We start from the raw sequence: 22,549 nt of genomic DNA, 5'->3' as shown, positions 1-22,549 counted from the left end.
AAATCAAGGCCCCCGGTATACTTCATGCAAAATTGAAGAATGAATTGATGTGATGTCATTTCGTACAAAATCAGGCCAAAACCAAGTTTGTTTGGAGTTTGTTTCTGGAGTTCAAAACAGCTTGACATTCTGGGAAAGTTTGCTCTGGCTGGTAAACACCTTCAAACTCCCATTGGTCAGTGGCGATGATGTAATAGGTGGGTGTGGCTCTGAGGCTCCGCCTTCTTCAGTTCAGTCGCTTGTAAAAACATGAACACACTGGAGAGCCGCTTTATTGTAGACGCTGACACTGTTTTTTCATGTTTAATACTATAAAGCTGGCCGCTTTAAAGCAATCTATTGTATAAAGTGCTGTATAAATAAACGTGACGTGACTGCAGAGCTGGTTCAAACACCCACATCTCTGTGATCAGATGCTTTCTGAACTCAGTTTTGTTGTATGTTTATGTTGTTACTGAGAGGAAAGCGTGCAGGACATATTCACATATTCATCTAAACGCTGATCTCAACATCGTGGACTTCATTGGGATATTCACTAACGGTATAGCGCATTAGTAGCAAAATTTTGAGCCTACCAAAAACTACTTGTATTTATGCTGCATGTAATCAGGTGTGCTATTTTACATATTGTCATCTGAACCAGCGACAAACAACATCAAGAAGTAGTTTGCCGAACTTTACATTTACCTACCATGGTAAATTATTAGTTGTTCACTGGTATACTGAAAGTTGACAACAACAACAACAACAACGAACAAAACAAAATAGACCAAAACAGTATCTAGATTGACTGTGTCTCCCATTATAAAATGTGCTCAAAAACTCACTTTTTCTGTTTTCCTTTCAGAGCATTTAGAGTCCCAAGATTTTTACATTTATATCACCTAGTATTAGCATGACAGCCCATATCGTGACTCGCCTCTTAGATGTGCAGAGAAGCCAAACGGACAGTAACTGGAATGATTTTACACATTCAGTGTGACTGACTCATTTTCTGTCTTGTTTTATGCTTTCGCTGTCGAACCATACGGACAACATTTCAATTTGCAAGCATCAGGCAGTATTCAGTGACGTCACATTCTTTGCGTGGGTTTATTTGCTTTGATTCGCAGGAGATTCTTAAGTGATGTTTAATGAGAATACATGTCTTTCCATGTTCTTAGGGCTCAAAACGCATCCTGAGATCGAATGAGTACATGCTCCCACCCAGCGGGCTAATGGAGACAGACCTGGAGCTCACCTTCTCCCTGCAGGTATAGTTGTCCGAGCCTGAGACCGTCTGTATGTGTCTGACTCAACAAGTGAGCCTGAGACCGGTGTCTATATGTGTCTGACTCAACAAGTGAGTCTGAGACCGGTGTCTATATGTGTCTGACTCAACAAGTGAGTCTGAGACCGGTGTCTATATGTGTCTGACTCAACAAGTGAGTCTGAGACCGGTGTCTATATGTGTCTGTCTCAACAAGAGAGGCTGAGACCGGTGTCTATATGTGTCTGACTCCACAATTGAGCCTGAAACCGGTGTCTATGTGTCTGACTCAACAAGAGAGCCTGAGATCGGTGTCTATATGTGTCTGTCTCAACAAGTGAGTCTGAGACCGGTGTCTATATGTGTCTGACTCCACAATTGAGCCTGAAACCGGTGTCTGTATGTGTCTGACTCAACAAGAGAGCCTGAGACCGGTGTCTGTATGTGTCTGACTCAACAATTGAGCCTGAGACCGGTGTCTGTATGTGTCTGACTCAACAATTGAGCCTGAAACCGGTGTCTATGTGTCTGACTCAACAAGTGAGTCTGAGACCGGTGTCTATATGTGTCTGACTCAACAAGTGAGTCTGAGACCGGTGTTTGTATGTGTCTGACTCAACAAGTGAGCCTGAGACCGGTGTCTGTATGTGTCTGACTATACAATTAAGCCTGAAACCGGTGTCTATGTGTCTGACTCAACAAGTGAGTCTGAGACCGGTGTCTATATGTGTCTGACTCCGCAAGTGAGTCTGAGACCGGTGTCTATATGTGTCTGACTCAACAAGTGAGTCTAAGACCGGTCTCTATATGTGTCTGACTCAACAAGAGAGCCTGAGACCGGTGTCTATATGTGTCTGACTCAACAATTGAGCCTGAAACCAAGTGTCTATATGTGTCTGACTCAACAAGTGAGTCTGAGACCGGTGTCTATATATGTGTGCCTCAACAATTGAGCCTGATACCGGTGTCTATATGTGTCTGACTCAACAATTGAGCCTGAAACCAAGTGTCTGTATGTGTCTGACTCAACAAGAGAGCCTGACACCGGTGTCTATATATGTGTGCCTCAACAATTGAGCCTGATACCGGTGTCTATGTGTCTGACTCAACAAGTGAGTCTGAGACTGGTCTCTATATGTGTCTGACTCAACAAGTGAGTCTGAGACCGGTGTCTATATGTGTCTGACTCAACAAGAGAGCCTGAGACCGGTGTCTGTATGTGTCTGACTCAACAAGTGAGCCTGAGACCAAGTGTCTGTATGTGTCTGACTCAACAATTGAGCCTGAAACCAGGTGTCTATATGTGTGTGCCTCAACAATTGAGCCTGATACCGGTGTCTATGTGTCTGACTCAACAAGTGAGTCTGAGACCGGTCTCTATATGTGTCTGACTCAACAAGTGAGTCTGAGACCGGTGTCTATATGTGTCTGACTTAACAAGAGAGCCTGAGACCGTTGTCTATGTGTATGACTCAACAAGTGAGCCTGAGACCGGTGTCTGTATGTGTCTGACTCAACAAGTGAGTCTGAGACCGGTGTCTATATGTGTCTGACTCAACAAGAGAGCCTGAGACCGGTCTCTATATGTGTCTGACTCAACAAGTGAGTCTGAGACCGGTGTCTATATGTGTCTGACTCAACAAGAGAGCCTGAGACCGGTGTCTGTATGTGTCTGACTCAACAAGTGAGTCTGAGACCGGTGTCTGTATGTGTCTGACTCAGCAAGTGAGCCTGAGACCGGTGTCTATATGTGTCTGACTCAACAAGAGAGCCTGAGACCGGTGTCTATATGTGTCTGACTCAACAAGAGAGCCTGAGACCGTTGTCTATATGTGTCTGACTCAACAAGAGAGCCTGAGACCGGTGTCTATATGTGTCTGACTCAACAAGAGAGCCTGAGACCGTTGTCTGTATGTGTCTGACTCAACAAATGAGCCTGAGACCGTTGTCTGTATGTGTCTGACTCAACAAATGAGCCTGAGACCAGTGTCTATATTATGTGTCTGACTCAAAAGAGAGCCTGAGACCGGTGTCTATATGTGTCTGACTCAGCAAGTGAGCCTGAGACCGGTGTCTATATGTGTCTGACTCAACAAGAGAGCCTGAGACCGGTGTCTATATGTGTCTGACTCAACAAGAGAGCCTGAGACCGTTGTCTATATGTGTCTGACTCAACAAATGAGCCTGAGACCGGAGTCTATGTGTCTGACTCAACAAGAGAGCCTGAGACCGTTGTCTGTATGTGTCTGACTCAACAAGTGAGCCTGAGACCGTTGTCTATGTGTCTGACTCAACAAGAGAGCCTGAGACCGGTGTCTATATGTGTCTGACTCAACAAATGAGCCTGAGACCGGTGTCTGTATGTGTCTGACTCAACAAGTGAGCCTGAGACCGGTGTCTATATGTGTCTGACTCAACAAGAGAGCCTGAGACCGGTGTCTATATGTGTCTGACTCAACAAGAGAGCCTGAGACCGTTGTCTGTATGTGTCTGACTCAACAAATGAGCCTGAGACCGTTGTCTGTATGTGTCTGACTCAACAAATGAGCCTGAGACCAGTGTCTATATTATGTGTCTGACTCAAAAGAGAGCCTGAGACCGGTGACTATATGTGTCTGACTCAGCAAGTGAGCCTGAGACCGGTGTCTATATGTGTCTGACTCAACAAGAGAGCCTGAGACCGGTGTCTATATGTGTCTGACTCAACAAGAGAGCCTGAGACCGTTGTCTATATGTGTCTGACTCAACAAATGAGCCTGAGACCGGTGTCTATGTGTCTGACTCAACAAGAGAGCCTGAGACCGTTGTCTGTATGTGTCTGACTCAACAAGTGAGCCTGAGACCGGTGTCTATGTGTCTGACTCAACAAGAGAGCCTGAGACCGGTGTCTATATGTGTCTGACTCAACAAATGAGCCTGAGACCGGTGTCTGTATGTGTCTGACTCAACAAGTGAGCCTGAGACCGGTGTCTATATGTGTCTGACTCAACAAGAGAGCCTGAGACCGGTGTCTATATGTGTCTGACTCAACAAGAGAGCCTGAGACCATTGTCTATATGTGTCTGACTCAACAAGAGAGCCTGAGACCGGTGTCTATATGTGTCTGACTCAACAAGTAAGCCGGAGACCGGTGTCTATATGTGTCCGACTATACAAGAGAGCCTGAGACCGGTGTCTATATGTGTCTGACTCAACAAGTGAGCCTGAGACCGGTGTCTATATGTGTCTGACTCAACAAGAGAGCCCGAGACCGGTGTCTATATGTGTCTGACTCAACAAGTGAGCCTGAGACCGGTGTCTATATGTGTCTGACTCAACAAATGAGCCTGAGACCGGTGTCTATATGTGTCTGACTCAACAAGTGAGCCTGAGATCGGTGTCTATATGTGTCTGACTCAACAAGTGAGCCTGAGACCGGTGTCTATATGTGTCTGACTCAACAAGTGAGCCTGAGATCGGTGTCTATATGTGTCTGACTCAACAAGTGAGCCTGAGACCGGTGTCTATATGTGTCTGACTCAACAAGAGAGCCCGAGACCGGTGTCTATATGTGTCTGACTCAACAAGTGAGTCTGAGACAGGTGTCTGTATGTGTCTGACTCAACAAGCGAGCCTGAGACCGGTGTCTATGTGTCTGACTCAACAGGAGAGCCTGAGACCGTCTGTATGTGTCTGACTCAACAAGTGAGCCTGAGACCGGTGTCTGTATGTGTCTGACTCAACAAGAGAGCCTGAGACCGGTGTCTATATTTGTCTGTCTCAACAAGAGAGGCTGAGACCGGTGTCTATGTGTCTGACTCAACAAGTGAGCCTGAGATCGGTGTCTATATTTGTCTGACTCAACAAGTGAGCCTGAGACCGGTGTCTATATGTGTCTGACTCAACAAGAGAGCCTGAGACCGGTGTCTATATGTGTCTGACTCAACAAGTGAGCCTGAGACCGGTGTCTATATGTGTCTGACTCAACAAGTGAGCCTGAGAACGGTGTCTGTATGTGTCTGTCTCAACAAGAGAGCCTGAGACCGGTGTCTGTATGTGTCTGACTCAACAAGAGAGCCTGAGACCGATGTCTGTATGTGTCTGACTCAACAAGAGAGTCTGAGACCGGTGTCTATATGTGTCTGACTCAACAAGTTAGCCTGAGACCGGTGTCTGTATGTGTCTGACTATACAAGAGAGCCTGAGACCGGTGTCTGTATGTGTCTGTCTCAACAAGAGAGGCTGAGACCGGTGTCTATATGTGTCTGACTCAACAAGAGAGTCTGAGACCGGTGTCTATATGTGTCTGACTCAACAAGTGAGCCTGAGACCGGTGTCTATATGTGTCTGACTCAACAAGTGAGCCTGAGACCGGTGTCTGTATGTGTCTGACTCAACAAGAGAGTCTGAGACCGGTGTCTATATGTGTCTGACTCAACAAGTGAGCCTGAGACCGGTGTCTGTATGTGTCTGACTATACAAGAGAGCCTGAGACCGGTGTCTGTATGTGTCTGACTCAACAAGAGAGTCTGAGACCGGTGTCTATATGTGTCTGACTCAACAAGTGAGCCTGAGACCGGTGTCTGTATGTGTCTGACTATACAAGAGAGCCTGAGACCGGTGTCTATATGTGTCTGACTCAACAAGTGAGCCTGAGACCGGTGTCTATATGTGTCTGACTATACAAGAGAGCCTGAGACCGGTGTCTATATGTGTCTGTCTCAACAAGAGAGCCCGAGACCGGTGTCTATATGTGGCTGACTCAACAAGAGAGCCCGAGACCGGTGTCTATATGTGGCTGACTCAACAAGAGAGCCTGAGACCGGTGTCTATATGTGTCTGACTTAACAAGTGAGCCTGAGACCAGTGTCTATATTATGTGTCTGACTCAACAAGAGAGCCTGAGACCGGTGTCTATGTGTGTCTGACTCAACAAGAGAGCCTGAGACCGCTGTCTATATGTGTCTGACTCAACAAGAGAGCCTGAGACCGGTGTCTGTATGTGTCTGACTCAACAAGTGAGCCTGAGACCGGTGTCTATATGTGTCTGACTATACAAGAGAGCCTCAGACCGGTGTCTGTATGTGTCTGACTCAACAAGTGAGCCTGAGACTGGTGTCTGTATGTGTCTGACTCAACAGGAGAGCCTGAGACCGGTGTCTGTATGTGTCTGGCTCTACAAGTGAGCCTGAGACCGGTGTCTATATGTGTCTGGCTCAACAAGTGAGCCTGAGACCGGTGTCTGTATGTGTCTGACTCAACAGGAGAGCCTGAGACCGTTGTCTGTATGTGTCTGGCTCAACAAGTGAGCCTGAGACCGGTGTCTATATGTGTCTGACTCAACAAGTGAGTCTGAGACCGGTGTCTGTATGTGTCTGACTCAACAGGAGAGCCTGAGACCGGTGTCTGTATGTCTGACTCAACAGGAGAGTGCAGTTGAGGTTCGGTTTACCGTATCTCTTGTATTACCACGGATCAATCTTTATGCGCAAACAAAAGTTCATCAGTTAAAGCAATCAGACTTGGATTTAAGTCTCAAATAATTGTACGATATCTTTATGAAAGTCGTGGGTGAATTAACTTTTAATAGAGGGACAGAAATGTCTCCGATTTCATTAAAAATATCTTCATTTGTGTTTCCAAGAAGAAAAAAAGGATTTCTCAGTTTTGGGTGGACTAACACTTTAAGCCCTTTTCCCAGAGGATTTGCTTTCCTTGAGTTTCATTTATAAATAGAGTACATCTGTGATTTCATGTGCCAATTTGGATGGGACTAGGTGTGAGTGTCTATTATTTGGCCGTTATGGAAGGTCATGTGATCTGAATATGTGCATCACTTAATAAACGTATAGGTAATAAAAAGAGAATTTAGTGAATGAACTTGTTATGGATGATAAATTAGTCTAAATAAGACTTGTATATGTGATTAATTATTACATATAAAATTAATTAGGAGCCAAGGCACCTATTGTGTCCGTGTGGTGTTCTTCTTCTTCTTCTCCTACTCTGGAAGTCTATTGCAGCCCATAGAAAGCTTGCTGGAAAGTTGTGAAATTTGGCACACAGATAGAGGACAGTATGATCTGTCACCACAGAGTCTCTAACTCAATCCCTCTAGCGCCACCAACTGTTCAAAGTTGCACTTATGTATGCTAATAACTTTTGAACCACAGATGGCTAGAAACAAAATTTAACCCGATCATCTTCAAATCGTGCTGACAAAAAGTAATAGAATTCAAATTGATTCGTCAAATGTGCAAATTAATTTGATGAAGATCGCACGAAAATGAACATGAGGCTATATCTCCACACCGCTTTAGCGTATTCTGACCAAGCTTGGTGTGTGTTCTGAAAACCATGACCTGAGGCTACTTGCACAGTTTCAGGACAGTGACACCTAGTGGTCCGGAGATATGAAAAATGTCTCTTTTTGCCTATAATTTTTAAATGGTGTGGCCAAAAAAAAAGAGGCTTTTTTAGATTCAGTGCAGCATGCCGAGTCTTACGATACCCAATTTTGTGCGTACTTAAAACGTTTTGGGGCAATGCCACCTTGTAGTCAAAAGTAATAATGAAATTTCCCCAAAAAATGGGCTAATAACTATTGATTAAATTAGCCTATTGTAAAACTGATCTTAATAGATTCCTTCCGTCATGCCCAGAACACAGACACCAATTTTGTCAGTCGGCCAAACTTCCTGTCCGCCATTTTGATTTTCTTAAAAACCTGCTTTTTCAAACTCCTTCTGGACCGTTGGTCCGATTTTCACCAAAATCGAATCATATCATCTTCAGACCATGCCAACGACTCAGAGGCTGTATCTCTGCAATGCTTTAGCATATTGACAAATATAACTTTGCATGCGTCATTGTCATCTCACTCTGACCACACCACATCAATTTTGTTAATCACTATCGAGCCCTCTTGAGGTGTCGTGGGCTAGTCGACGAAACACTGAGGACGGAAGGTGCCCACTTGAAGACCCTAGAGATGTCCCCTACTCTGCTCAATCCAGACGGTTGTCATGGGGGGACCGCACTGTGGTTGCAGCCGTTGTGTGTGCTGACGCGTGTTAACACTAGACAGAAGGAGATTTACATCACCATATTGAAAGAAGCGTAAATGGATGGAGAAGCATAGGTTACTGTAAAGCTTTGTCTTAGTTGGTGCTTATCTTGGCGAAAGCCGAGTACAAATCAGCATGACGTTTTAACATCTACTCTCGTGTAATGGAAATCTTGTCACAGCGCCACCTATTGGTCGAAAAAGATAAACCTTTTAATCATATTACTAGTGACTGTATCTATGATTTTTCAGGCATTTGGCCTAAAATCATCTTAAAATGTCTTTAATTGCTCATTGTTGCAGTTGTCCTGATGCTTCCAGCCATGCTGGCCTGACTTATCGTGCCTTCTTTGTGCTTGTCCCCTTAGGGTTACTTCACCCAAAATTGTAAATTCTGTCATCATTTACTTCCATCTTTTCATCATTTTAGTCCCAGCTTGTGATTCCTTTCCCCTTTTTCCTCTTCTGTCACTTCTGGCTATTGCTTTAAATGTCAATAATAAAGGCTAAAATGTAGGAAAAAAATAAAAAGTAGAACAAATATTTTGTTATTGCAGTGTACTTGATTGTAATTGAAAAATAAATCAAAATTAATCCAATGCCTTGTCGGACTAGCTTTACTTTGGAAATTGTTTTAAATAGTTTTTATGTATGTATGTATAATTTTCCCACAAAAATATGCATATTTTCATATATCGTTTTGATTCTATTGTTTTTTTTTACTACGCATCCCTATTTGCATTTTTAACAGAGAAAATGTTTAAGAATGTATTAATTATTTAAAACATTCTATTCCATTTATGCAGAAAAATAGAATTTCCTCTGAAAGCTTTTACGTTTAAGTACTCAGCAGTTTTTGGCATGAAGTGTTTACTTGTCCACTTTCCCTTTGTTTCTTCCAAGAACCCTTTCTCGGTTCAGGTCACTCTAAGATTTGTTTTGACAGGAAATATGAGATTTCATCAAATAAAGCGTGTGTGCTAGCATCACATTGTTGCTGATGAAAATGATGTAATACGAAGCAACAATATGCACCAAATCACTGTTGTACTGTCGTACTTCCTTTCTTTAGTACCCACATTTCCTGAAGAGAGATGCCAACCGGCTGCAGATCATGCTTCAAAGGAGGAAACGCTATAAAAACAGAACTATTCTGGGCTACAAGACGCTGGCTGTTGGTGTTATTAATATGGCTGAGGTACGGACAGATTAATCACACAAGCCCGGTGTCCAGTTCATTGAAACTGTGACCTTTATAATTTGACCCTTCTCCAGTAGTAACATTAGCACATACTCACAGCTTTTTCATGTGTGGTCAATATGTCGATACTCGTTCTCTCACATCAAACATTAAAGAAGCCATATGTATTGATAGCTTAGTAGTGATGCATTGCCATTGGTTTGCCAGCTCTTTGACAGTTGATATTTACATTCTGCATAGATTCACCAAAGTGCTTTTTGGCCCACTTGTTTCACAAGTGGCCCTTGTGAAAAAAAAGAAGTGCACTTAATCGTATTGAATGCAATGTGTAATATATATATATATTCTTAAACTGTACTTGCAGATAATAAAATATTAATGAAATAAAAGGCCACTTTAGAGAGTACACTTTTATGACTAGGCCTATGTTTCTAAACACTTAAGTACACTTTTAAATTGTTATGTTTTAATTATCTTTTGTTTTGCTTCCCAATTAACCTGAATTCATCCTACATGACATTTTCCATAAAAACTACATTTTAGTATATATATATATATATATATATATATATATATATATATATATATATATACAGTATATAGTACATTCAGCACTAAACATTTCAAAGACAATAGAAGTAATTATGAATTTACATATAGAGTTGAACTTAAGTCCTATTTAAGTGGGTGAAAAAACTAAAGTTCAGCTAATTACATGTTTTGTACATGCAGATAATATAATATTAATGAAATGAAAGACCACTTAAGAGAGTCACTTTCATGACAATATTTCTGAACACACTTAAGTACACTTTTAAAAACTGCACTTGTAATAATGTCAAATTAGCATACTAAAGCACACAAAAATTATTATAATCATAATTTTAACTGTATTGTGTTATTCAACATTACTTTTAAAGCTAATATATTTTAAATGTACTAAATAGCAACTTCATCATTATAAATGTCATGACATAAAAGTTGCAATAGAAACCTTTAGCCACAAGTTTACTGTAAACCAATAGATTTTGCGAAGGATGAAAAAGTATCAGTTCGCTAACTCGTAAATATGATTGAGTTCTCTGAACGATTGGATGGATATTCATTGCTACATAGAAGTAAGTGCAAAGTGAGTGCAAAATTTTCCTTCTCTTATAGTTGTAAGATTCTCTCAACTCATGCTCACAATCATTAGAGCGTATTACTTCTTGTTCTTTTGTTTCATGACTGATATTCTTTGAGGTCTATTATTTAGGAGTGTTAGGAGGGGGGCCTTTATGTGAGCGTAGACGTACTGGTACATTATATTCAGCTGTGAAGCTTTCTGAAAGTTATTCTCTTTCTATTTCACCCCCACAAATTCCAAACTCCTCTCTGCTGAGATTCCAGCGCTAATCATATCAGTAGAGACTCACCATAGAAAAACTTAGGGAACTATACATCAGTCCAAGAGTTCGATGAGGAATGCCAACCTTGAAAAGACCAAAACTGAGGCTTTCAGATGAAGAGGAGTCGTGGTTGAAACTGAAAAACAAGGACAAGAAGGCTAGATATTCAGATACCTCTGTTCGCGTGTCACTTATTTCAGTGTTTGTGTGTAAAGGTGATGCAGCACCCGACAGATGGAGGCCAGATTTTAGGACTCCACAGTAACGTGAAGGAAGCACCGGTGCGTGCAGCAGAGCTAAGTGTTTATTCACTGTCCAGTCAACCTATCGACCCAGAGGACGGCAGTGGGCAGCCAGAGACAAAGGCCAAAGCTTCAGGTGACTCACACTGATGGATCAATCTATTAGAATAGAAAAACACTCGAAAGGTGTGTCACAATTAGTGTTGTTGGCGAATTTTCATTGGCGAAATCCAATAGGATTTCAGGAATCCACACGATCATGAATTTTGTGTGAGGGTGATTTTCCGGTAACACTTTACAATAAGGTTAACTTTAGTGAACTAACTTAGTTAAAATGAACAATACTTCTTCAGCATGTAATTAATCTTAGTTAATATTAATTTCAACATTTACTAATACGTCATTAAAATCTTGCCCTGTGAACTAACATGAACAAACAATGAACAGCTTTATTTTTACTAACTAACATCAACAACGATTAATAAATACTGTAACACATGTATTGCTCATTGTTAGTTAGTAAATATGTTAACTAATGAACCCTATTGTAAAGGGTTACCAATTTTCCAATGAAGAGTTTTAATATCTACACTATTGACAACAGACAATGAACCTTACCTGCTCGCGAAATTTATAAAAAATTTCACAAATGTGACCGCATCTTAATGGGAAGGAAGGGAACATATAAAGGCCAGATCTTTAACTACTACACCAAACCAACCTGTATATCCAGTTACATTATTCCATCAGTGATTAGCTTTGTTTATGTTCAGTCATTACATTGCTAATGGACAGTTTGAATGCATTAAGCTGCAATAAAGATAAACGTCCCCCGGAAACTCTCTCTCCCACCAAACATCCTCCCATTCATCCTCTTTAAACACACACCAAGAGAAAGTGACTGATGCGGCGGTACATTAAAAGGGAAAGTTGCTTTAGCAGCTGTTCTCTCTCAAATTGGAGCTATAAAATTGCTGCGTGTTTTGAATGAATCGTTTTAATGCTTTGGATTTTTCTGTTGGTCAGATGATACTGTATGTCTGAGGCTTTTGCTGCAATAAAATGTCATGGGGTCATTAAATGTCTCTGTCTCTTTGCAGACCGTTCTCCAGACATGGATAACTACTCTGAAGATGACGATGATAGTTACTCGTCAGAGCAGGAGGCGAGCGATGACGCTGTGCAAGGCCAGGTCAGGAGTTCTTGCTAGCATGTTTTTATCATTGTTCTAAGAAAGCCCTACATTTTTAAAAAGGGGTGAAATTTCTACTTAATTCCCTGATTTCACTATGAATGTAGTCTGTCAATATCATTGGTCTTGTTGGTGTTAGTTTAATCCACAAAGAGTATGTTAATTTCAAGAATTTATTAAAAATGAACTGCATCCGCTGATAGCCGTGTTTAGAGACTGGTTACTGGGTCCTCAGTGAATAAGATTGTGAATATTTTGGCTGGCCCAACATTTCCCCTTGTATCTTTAGAAATGATTGCCACCTAATAAAATCTATTGAAATTTCCTGAAATTCTGTTTTAGGACCTTTATGATGAGGATGATGATGTTCAGCGGAAGCCCAAAAAATCTAGAAGGAAAATGATTCGAACTACATCTATGACCCGGGTATGTACAAATAAACTCCCTCCGCACTTAATTAACACTTGCAGAAAATGATCGGACCCAGAATCGAGCCCTGAGGAACACCATTTGTAAAAAGTCTTTGTATATCAGTTCTCCTAACTGATATGATAACAGTTCTCTATTGGTATCTGCATATCTTGCCGTTACAAAACTCATGTTGGTTGAGCACTAGTAAATTCATCAACGCACAATGAGTTCTTCATTGTCACAGCAATACTGTTAGATAACCCAATCTATTATCCTGGAATTATTGTCTTGACACAAGTCACTTCAGGCAGCTAGATAGAAACAGAGACAAATTGGCTTTGTGTCCTTAAGGGGGTGTTTGGTGTTTGGTTCAGTGTTATCTAGTTCACAGAAGGTCATGGAAGGTGATGTGCTAATCCTCTTGAAATAAGCTCACCATCAGGGACACAAGTGTTAACCCAGGAACATTGCATAAACAACACTAATGTAGATTTCACTCCACTCCTGCCATTCTGAAACACATTATGGAAAAGTGAGACCCACTTTATATTGAGTGTCTACAACTACTATGCACTAATATTTAAATTAATCATTGATACAATTCACTTATTGTGTACATAAGTTTTCACGTTGTACTTATAAAAAAAAAATACCTGCATGCAATTACATCTGTTATTAATTTCTGTAGTTACACATTCAATTACACTGTTGAATCTACTCCAGCCAGCTTTAAACCTACTTCCATATAACCACACCTATCCTTAACCTTACCAGCAAAATTATTTTGCAATACAGCATGAACACAATGAGTTTGTTGCACCTAACAGTTGTTTGATGCAAGCACATAGTACAGTAGTTAAAGAAACAATATAGTGTGACCAAAAAATTGTAAATCCAGATAATTTTCGTTTTGTCTTTTACCTATTTTACTGTTTACCTAAAAAAAAAAAAAAAAAAGTACCATAATTTTACTGTTTTATGTACCATACTTCTTTGTAACTGTAAACTTGATTGCATTGAACTGTCGTTTTTGCTCAGAAGTTTTTGATGACATATTATCTCAATCTCTCTGTAGCAACCCAATTTCAAGCAGAAGTTTGTTGCTCTCCTGAAGAGATTCAAAGTATCTGATGAGGTGAGATTTTCTTCTTGTCTTTTATAAGTTACAACAGAGAGAAATACATGTTTGCCTGAAGTTCTGCACTGTCCACTCTCTACTCTGCGGTCCTGTGCTTTATATCACAAAAACCCCTTCAACCATGAAATTCAACCTTTATAAAACAGTCCAGGGACTTGGCAATGATTGATCTAGTAGCTGAAATGTGAGAGGAGCTTTGATTTTTGCAGTGTAAGATGTGATGTAGATCTCTTCCAAAAACTAAACTGACTGTTTAGCTCTGAGAGGACACATGAGGCCATGATGACTTGGGTCATACGTGCTTATATAGCCTACAGGCGAGATTTAAGCTGCTTTACAGTCTCATTGTTAGAGTCTAAGCTTGTTAGTTGGTAGCTGTTTGACTCTTTGACTTCATCGTCCTCTTGCCTTGACTCAGTTATCCAAGCCCTAGAGGAAATGATCCAGATTTATTTGGCTATCAGTCCAGCAACTTCCTGATTCAGGGTGACGACAGATTTGTTGCATTGGCAGTCAGTTCCCTTGAGTAGCATTGCCAACATGGGCTTGTCAGTGCAATAGCTCACTTTGACTGTGTCCTAAATCACCTCCTATACCCTCATTCACTATTCCCTACATTAGTCCACTAATATACCTCACTTTGACTATGTCCTAAATCGCCCACTATACCCTCATTACCTATTCCCTACATTAGTCCACTAATATAGCTCACTTTGACTGTGTCCCATACCCTCATTAATTATTCCCTACATTAGTCCACTAATATAGTCCACTTGAAGCCGTGACTGAAAACGAGTGAGTGAATTGCCGCTTTTACATAGTTTGAGCTGATTAATATTAATTTGTAACTTCGCAAATTGGCAGCTCCTGTAATGATGAAAACATTTATCCTGAACTCTGCTATGGAAACTAGCATGTATAAACTTTAGTTAAACAATTTAATAACCAATTAAAAAGGAATTTATACCTGTATGATATTACGCTTTAGCTTAGCCTCATTGGACCAGCGGTTTGTAATGAATGGATGGATGAATAGATGGACTCGACTCTCACTGTGCATTATGGGTATTCTCCAGCCACAGTGTACATTGGTTGTAAACTCGTTACTGTGGTGCATTGTGGGATTTAATGAGTGCACTCGATAACGTCTGCTATGGTTTCGGATAACTTTACACATGGCTGTTCCCTCAAATAGTGCCCAATTTAAGGGTACAGGCGGCGATTTCAGACACAGCCTTTGGGTGTGTCTCAAATGTGTAACATTTCAAAACACCTGTGACATACACTGCCGTTCAAAAGTTTGGGGTCGGTAAGAATTTTTGTTTTATTTTTTGGTGGAAATAAATAAAATAAATCAATACTTAAATTGATCAAAAGTGACAGTAAAGACATTTATAATGTTACAAAAGATTCTATTTCAAATAAATGCTGTTGTTTTTAACTTTCTGTTCATCAAAGGATCCTGAAAAAATAGTACACAACTGTTTTCAACATTGATAATAATCATAAATGTTTCTTGAGCATCAAATCATCATATTATACTGATTTCTGAAGGATCATGTGACACTGAAGACTGGAGTAATGATGCTGAAAATTCAGCTTTGATCACAGGAATAAATTACACTTTACTATATATTCACATAGACAACAGCTGTTTTACATTGGAATAATATTTCACAATATTACTGGGTTTGTTTTGTATTTTTAATCAAATAAATGCAGCCTTGGTGAGCAGAAGAGACTTCTTTTAAAAACCTCTTTCTTTGAACGGCAGTGTAAACCTATGGAAAACAATGACTTTCAGGAGTTTCCAATCACAGCTTTCCTGTTGGGAAGTAGTTACAGTAGTTTCTTTTTTTTTATTATTGAGAAATGAATGACCACCATTCGCCAACGGCATTGATTTGATGCACAGTTGATTATTTCTATTTGACTAAAATCCAAACTCAAGGTAAAACCACTCTGTGGTGTTTTGCTGTATTCTCTCACGACCAAGTTATTGTTCTGATTTTTTTTTTTTTCGAGAAATGATAGAGGAGCAAAAACAATGCAAATGTAAAGTCTGACCGATTCTAAGAATTGAAACTCCTGGAACGTAGAAGGTCCACTTCGGGATGAATGGATCAGCTATGAACTAACTTGTTTGTTAAACAACTTTTTATCATCCTGGAAAAGAAACAAAATAGTGTAATTTCTAGTCAATTCTCATTATTAGGATAAGAAAATTCATAAAAGATTTCACAGTGCCCCCTTTACTTTCAGACCACCTCTCTTCCACTTTGTGTGTCTTTTCTTTTCCACAAGGAACTTCTTTCTGTCTTTTAGTCTCAGCTGCCTGAGGAGATGCACTTTATAGTACTGTATGAATGGGTCATTACTGGAGATTGTCCTGTCCTGTGAAAATTCAGGCTGAGAAAGGTTGCATTCAATGCCTTCGTTCTTTCGGTACATGTTGTTGTTTCTTTTTTAAATGGGTGAATCTCACGACAAAAATTCACATTTTCCCACACAAATAATTTCATTAAGCTATTGTATTATATAAAAAACAGATTTTTTTGGTAGCTGAGATTTTTCATTTTTATGCATATCTACATTTAGCTTTTGTTGTGCTGGATTCAAAAGGTATTGGACTCTGATCCGGTTGATCAAACGCAGGAGGTTGAAGATCTGGATCTCCTGTATGACAGTCTGGAGGTCTATAACCAGAGCGACAGCGGCCCAGAGATGGAGGACAACGAGAGTCTCCTCAGCACTCCCAAACCCAAACTAAAGTAAGAGTCACGAGTCAAAGCAAACTCATTTCACACGGCGGCCATCTTTGAAAAGACTCTCGTCAGTGATGGTCGAATACGCTTCAAAACCTTTTGCTAATCATTTTTTTTCGAACCAGTGATTCAGTGCGCGTATTAAACTTTTAAAAGTTACGTGGTTTCAGTAAACAAGGCTTTGTTATGTCATTTAAATTATGTAATTTGTTATATTTTTAAATGTTTCTCTATTTTAATGGTTCACCGCTAGGGGGCGATGATCTCCGATCTCAGATCAATTTTATAAATTTGTAGACATTTAATGACACATTTGTGTAATAAAACATGAAGAGTTGTAGTTAAAAGACTCTTATTGGTATGATTGACCAAGCTCTAAATAAAATAAACCCTACAATTTTACTAAAATTGCTAATTTTTACACTGTTTACACTGCATGTACACTGTTCTGAGCAACAGGCGTCACCAGCATGTGGCGTTTCCGCCGCTTCCAAACAGTGAACAATTCTGCGAAGAAATTGATTAAAATGTTTGAAAAGCTTTGTTTCCCCCATGACGTCCTCTCGGGCAGCTGTTTCAGTCCTGCGAGTGCAGCTCTTGTCTTTTTGAATGGGGAAACATCAAATTCTCCAAAGCTGTTCATCAATCTTTCGATTAAATTTCATTTTTGAAATCACCAATGAAATAATGACAAACACTGTCTCATAAATGTTGTTTCTAAACGCTCAAACAATGTCTGAAAACTGCATTGTTCAGGCTGCATCTGCAGTCCTAAGCTTGAGTTTGCATTGCACAATTACTTTACCCATCGGCGATTGGCTTTTTTATTCAGAAGGCGGGACTTATTCACGCACTTTCTCCCACTCATAGCAGTATGAGTGCACCGTCTTCACACATCTAAAGGCTTTGATCATAGTTCTAATCTGATGCATATTTAACAGAAAAATTCAAGCGATTTTCGAAATCGCATCTGATTGGCTGGCTTAGAGCAATTTCCAAATTTCCACTTTGATCCCAGAGTTATTTCCACTTTCACGTTTTTCCCGTCGGCCCGCACTGTATTGTTGTTTGCAGTGGCCGATCCTGCTTCTAGATGCCTTCAAAACCAGCTCTTAGGAGATGTTGTTGCTAAGAGTTTTTAAAAACGATTTCAATGAACATCACCAACTGTCTCATTGACTCTCATTGAAAATGAATGCCTTCCAGAGTAAACACTTGACTGATACTGTATCTCTGACTATGAAACCCAAACCCTCTTAGAGTGTTTTTATATTGTAAACGTGTGTATGTTTTCCACTCAAGGCCGTTCTTTGAGGGAATGTCTCACTCAAGCTCACAGACGGAGATCGGCAGTTTGCACAGTCAGAAGAGCCAACCGAGAGAGCCGGCCTCCACTGTACGTCTCTCTCTCGCACACACACGCACACACACACACACACACGCACGCACGCACGCACGCACGCACACACACACACACACACACACACACACACACACACACACACACACACACACACGCACGCACGCAAGCACGCACGCACACACACACACACACACACACACACACACACACACACACACACACACACACACACACACACACACACACACACACTCCAATTACACTATAATTCTGCCCTACAAAGGCTACACAGTACAACACTGGAACTGAGAAACATGCCTTATATTATATTTTGGTTGATTTTATACACATTTTTACACTTTTTCTTTACAAGTCTGAGCAAAGTCAAGCCAAATCATCTGTTAATGGACAGATCATTGTCTAATAGACCAATTTATCTCATTACTCGATTTTGACAAAATACGTACTAAGTGCTTTTTGCCTTCATCAGAAAATATTGTAATCCCATTCATTGTCTACATAGGATTTTTTTTTTATATGACAATTTGTAAACTCTTAGACACAGACACATAATCCAAGTGATAATATATTCTTCTGTAGAAGCCACAAATCAGTCCGAATCCAAACTGATAAAGTCTCTATTACCATGGAAAAAGAACCTGAACCTAAAGAGTTCAGGAGTGACCGCCTATTCCCATGAAGCATGACCGTGTGTGTGTGTGTGTGTGTGTGTGTGTGTGTGTGTGTGTGTGTGTGTGTGTGTGTGTGTGTGTGTGTGTGTGTGTGTGTGTGTGTGTGTGTGTGTGTGTGTGTGTGTGTGTGTGTGTGTGTGTGTGTGTGTGTGCAGACTGGTGATCTGTTAACAGTGGACAAGAACAGAGCAGTGTGTGGACGATATCCGGATGACCCGACGGTGTTGGACTCCGCCGCTGCGGTCAGTAACAATTCCTGTCTTAATAATGTACAGCATTTTAGGCACATAGAGGTGCTAGTTTCAGGCATTCTCTAATGAAAAATAATAATTCATCATTTATGCACATATTTATATATAATTTTATATATATTATAATGTTTATATTATATATTTTCCCCATAGGCCTTTTGTAAAAGTATAATATAATTACATTATTTTATGAGATTCTAATATAATATATTATAATATAAAATAATATAATCGGCCATTGACCGATTGTCTAAAAACGATCAATGATCAGTGTCGTTTATATCCTGTCAATCAAAAGGAGGAGAAAATTGAATTTAGGGCTGTCAAAGTTAACACGATCAATAACGCATTACAGTTTCTTACAGTCGCTTGGACACATTTCTCAATACTTAGGTCACTTTTTCAAAACTCTTCATACAGTTCTCCAAACCAACTTTCGGCTCGGCACAGCAGTTCATATCACTTTCAAAATGCACTAAAACTACCAAATCACTTCATGCATGTCTCAAATCAACATATTCTTCCATCACACTAGCAAAGGTTGACAGACAACAAACACACTTTGTCACCCACAAAACAATGACCTAAAAAACACTAACAACAGGTAGCATTATACAATGTTTTCTTCTGTAAAACAAGCACACCTCGCTACTGTTTAGAATTCACTGCAATATATTTTACTGGAATGAATCAGACATGATGCGGTATGCTTCAATATATTTTATGTATTTTTTTTGTTTGTTTTTTGCACAGACTAATTACAAAATACAAGAATTTGTACACACCAATCACCGATACAGATACAATAGGAATCAGATGTGGTTGGTCTCATTGTCCAGTTGTTTTTATAGCATTTCATTTTTAGATTCGAAATATATTTCATTACAATATTACTGTAGAAATGTAGCAAATTGCTGTCATATTCAGTTTTTTATTATGTTATTGTTTTTAACATAAGTTTAACAGTTTTGAAAACAGTATGTAAGCATGTGCAAATTGGCCTGTAAGTACACCTGTACGTTTGGCCTGTAAGTTTTGGTGGTTATTGTGTCGAAGTGAGAAAACAATTAATTTAATTTGAAAGATGTAGTCATTGAATGCATTTTGTGCCAAAGCAATGATAAATGATCCTCAGTTTAGCCCACATATACTTCTGTTGTGCTCACTGTGTGAAGAGTTTTGAAAAAGTGACTTAAGTATTGAGAAATGTGTCCTAGCGACTGTAAAAAAACTGTAAAAGGTAAAAAAAAAAAAAAAAAAGTAGTGACAGTAAAGCAGGTTTTATTTGACCCAATGAATCACCTGTACAAGCCAGGGTTGCAGGTCCACAGTTTCTCCCTGCATTAAACATATTTAAAACATAATTTTCTTCAAACAACGACAAAATCCATCCTTCTTTCATAAGGGCTCTGCTGTTTTTGTGCACGGACTGCTGATAATTCAAGGCTACGGTCTGTGTCACACACTTAATCAGTTATAACAGTATCTAGTGTGTGGAAATCACACACACACACACACCACGATTCTGCTTTGTGGCTAAGTGGCCGTCTCCATGGCAACATGACAATTCCCGTGGCCGTGCGAGCCCTTGAAGAGAGTGATGCGTGTTCCCGGCTGATGTGTGTGTCTGCACGCAGGAGCTGGTGGAGGACGAGGCGACATGTGACGCCAACATGAGCTGGGACGCCAGCGCTGAGAAACTAGCAGGAACGGTGGGCAAACTCTGCAAGACCGAGTCGCAGACACTCATGTCGCCTAGGTAACACACTCTCGCCTCCCTGTTCTCCATCTGCTTTACATCACAACCTCTCAAACAGCCCCGAAGGCGCTAGTTTTCACCGCTGAATTAAACAATGTGCCCGCTTGTGGATGTTCAACTACAGGCAATGCTATGAGCCAGGGGTTCATTTACTGTGTATTTAAAGGGTTCGTTCACCCGAAAATGATTAAAGTCATTAATCACTCACCCTCATGTCGTTTCAAACACGCAAGACTTTCATTCATCTTCCAAATACAGATTAGGTTTGTTTTTTTACGCTTCTGTTTACCATATTTAATATGCTTTATGCATGTGCATTGATCAATGTTTATATATGAAGAAAAGCCTTCATTAAATCTGTCATATAAACAATCATATCTCTTCAAAAGCCTTGGATTACACTATTTGATCCTTTTACTTTTTCAATGTGTTTATGAACTTTTTGAAGCATGACAGTTTTGGTGGTTGTGAGTTTTGGGGGTGTTGATGGACTCGATCTACTCCATCTGTGTTTTGATCAGTGTTCTGAATCCCATCTGGGTGTAATCTTTGATAAAAACGTGATTTTCTCAGCTTTTTCTCAATGTGACCTTTTTTAATTAACCTTTCCCACATTCAAGTGTTTATAAAAAAAGAATGCATAAAGATAGTTTTTTTTTTTTTAAGTGAGTCTGTTCTTTCTATTGAAGTATTGATTGTTCAGATATTCATACAACTAAATATATTGGGGGCCATGACAATTTTGTGAAAATGACCAAAAAAGTGGGGAAAGAGTTAAAAATATCTTCATTTGTGTTTTGAAGACGAACCAAAGTCTTATGGGTTTGAAATAAAATGAGGTGAACCAACCCTTTAAAATATATATTTTTTTCTTTTTGTTATATGTGGGACTTTTTTATTTATACAAATAAAATAATTAATTGTTAAGACTTTAAACATGTCCTTAAAAAATCCTCATAAAAAGTTATTTTTTAAACTATAAGAATCTGAATAATCTGTGAAACAGACATGAACCAATATTTGTTCTGTGAAAATGATTTATATTAATATATGTTAATTTACAGTTCGATGTAATTTACAGTGGATTGTAAAACGGGGTGTAAGCAAACACAAAAATTGGAGAAGTCCTACGTACATCACCTGAGAGAAGTCTGTCGTTTCAACGGACAGTGGAGTTTTTAATAAAAAATAACAAGGCCTAATTTGTGAATTGTTCACAATAAGCTCAATAACATGGATTTAGAAAATAGACAGGGTGAATTGTCATTTCATGCTGACTTTCATGCATGAAAAACAATGTGAAAAGTACGTTTTAAGCAAGTTTATTTTCTACAAGTCCACAGGACAGAAAGCGCTGAGTTGAAGAAACACCCATCTGTTATATTTCTCTAGTGGTCCATCACGTCTGTTCTTCCATGTCGTTTTCTAGCCGGTTGTTCTCACAGGCCTCTGCTAGACGGCATATGTGTGTGTTTGCATTGGCTAATGAGCTGATTAAGACTCCCTAAGTGAGGGGCTCACAGACACTTTAGTGAATCTGGAACGCAGCAGCGCATCAGCCTCTTTTGAGCTTCTTTTGTAGAGCCTCGGGAGGCAGAAGATGCCACACACTGTGTATTATAGAGCTACTGATCTTAGGTCAGACTGAAAAGACAACTGGAAGCAGCAAGCGTCCTTCATCTATGAGTTGAATACTCTACAAATATTCCACCTAAGCCAGTTTGGACCATCTAGACACCAGGTACCGTGATCTAAGGGTGTGTTCACACTTGGCAGGTGTGGTTGGATTAAAACTAACTCTGGTGTGATTGTTCTGTTAAAGAGGTTAATTTGAATAAGGTTGTGTTCACACT

The 22,549-nt window shown here is 39.9% G+C and overlaps 1 protein-coding gene across 4 annotated transcripts in view; it reads left to right on the top strand.

Annotated features, from left to right (window-relative positions):
- Window positions 1-22,549, top strand: part of LOC143710936 (phosphofurin acidic cluster sorting protein 2) — a 79,693-nt gene that overhangs the window by 25,427 nt on the left and 31,717 nt on the right. For all 4 annotated transcript variants that reach the window (XM_077202195.1, XM_077202212.1, XM_077202186.1 and 1 more), the window contains exons 3-12: window positions 1,164-1,253; window positions 9,367-9,492; window positions 11,099-11,261; window positions 12,226-12,317; window positions 12,660-12,743; window positions 13,804-13,863; window positions 16,489-16,637; window positions 17,934-18,027; window positions 18,842-18,928; window positions 20,575-20,696. In XM_077202195.1, coding sequence (XP_077058310.1) covers window positions 1,164-1,253; window positions 9,367-9,492; window positions 11,099-11,261; window positions 12,226-12,317; window positions 12,660-12,743; window positions 13,804-13,863; window positions 16,489-16,637; window positions 17,934-18,027; window positions 18,842-18,928; window positions 20,575-20,696 — 1,067 coding nt within the window. The remainder of the gene's footprint in view (window positions 1-1,163; window positions 1,254-9,366; window positions 9,493-11,098; window positions 11,262-12,225; window positions 12,318-12,659; window positions 12,744-13,803; window positions 13,864-16,488; window positions 16,638-17,933; window positions 18,028-18,841; window positions 18,929-20,574; window positions 20,697-22,549) is intronic.

The sequence above is a fragment of the Siphateles boraxobius genome, unplaced genomic scaffold (genome assembly GCF_051911475.1).
Source record: "Siphateles boraxobius isolate OS27281-9 unplaced genomic scaffold, OSU_SipBor_1 118, whole genome shotgun sequence".
In the NCBI taxonomy this organism is placed as follows: Eukaryota; Metazoa; Chordata; class Actinopteri; order Cypriniformes; family Leuciscidae; genus Siphateles; species Siphateles boraxobius.
The sequence above is the reverse complement of the archived record's forward strand: the minus strand, read 5'-3'. Positions and strand labels throughout refer to the sequence as shown.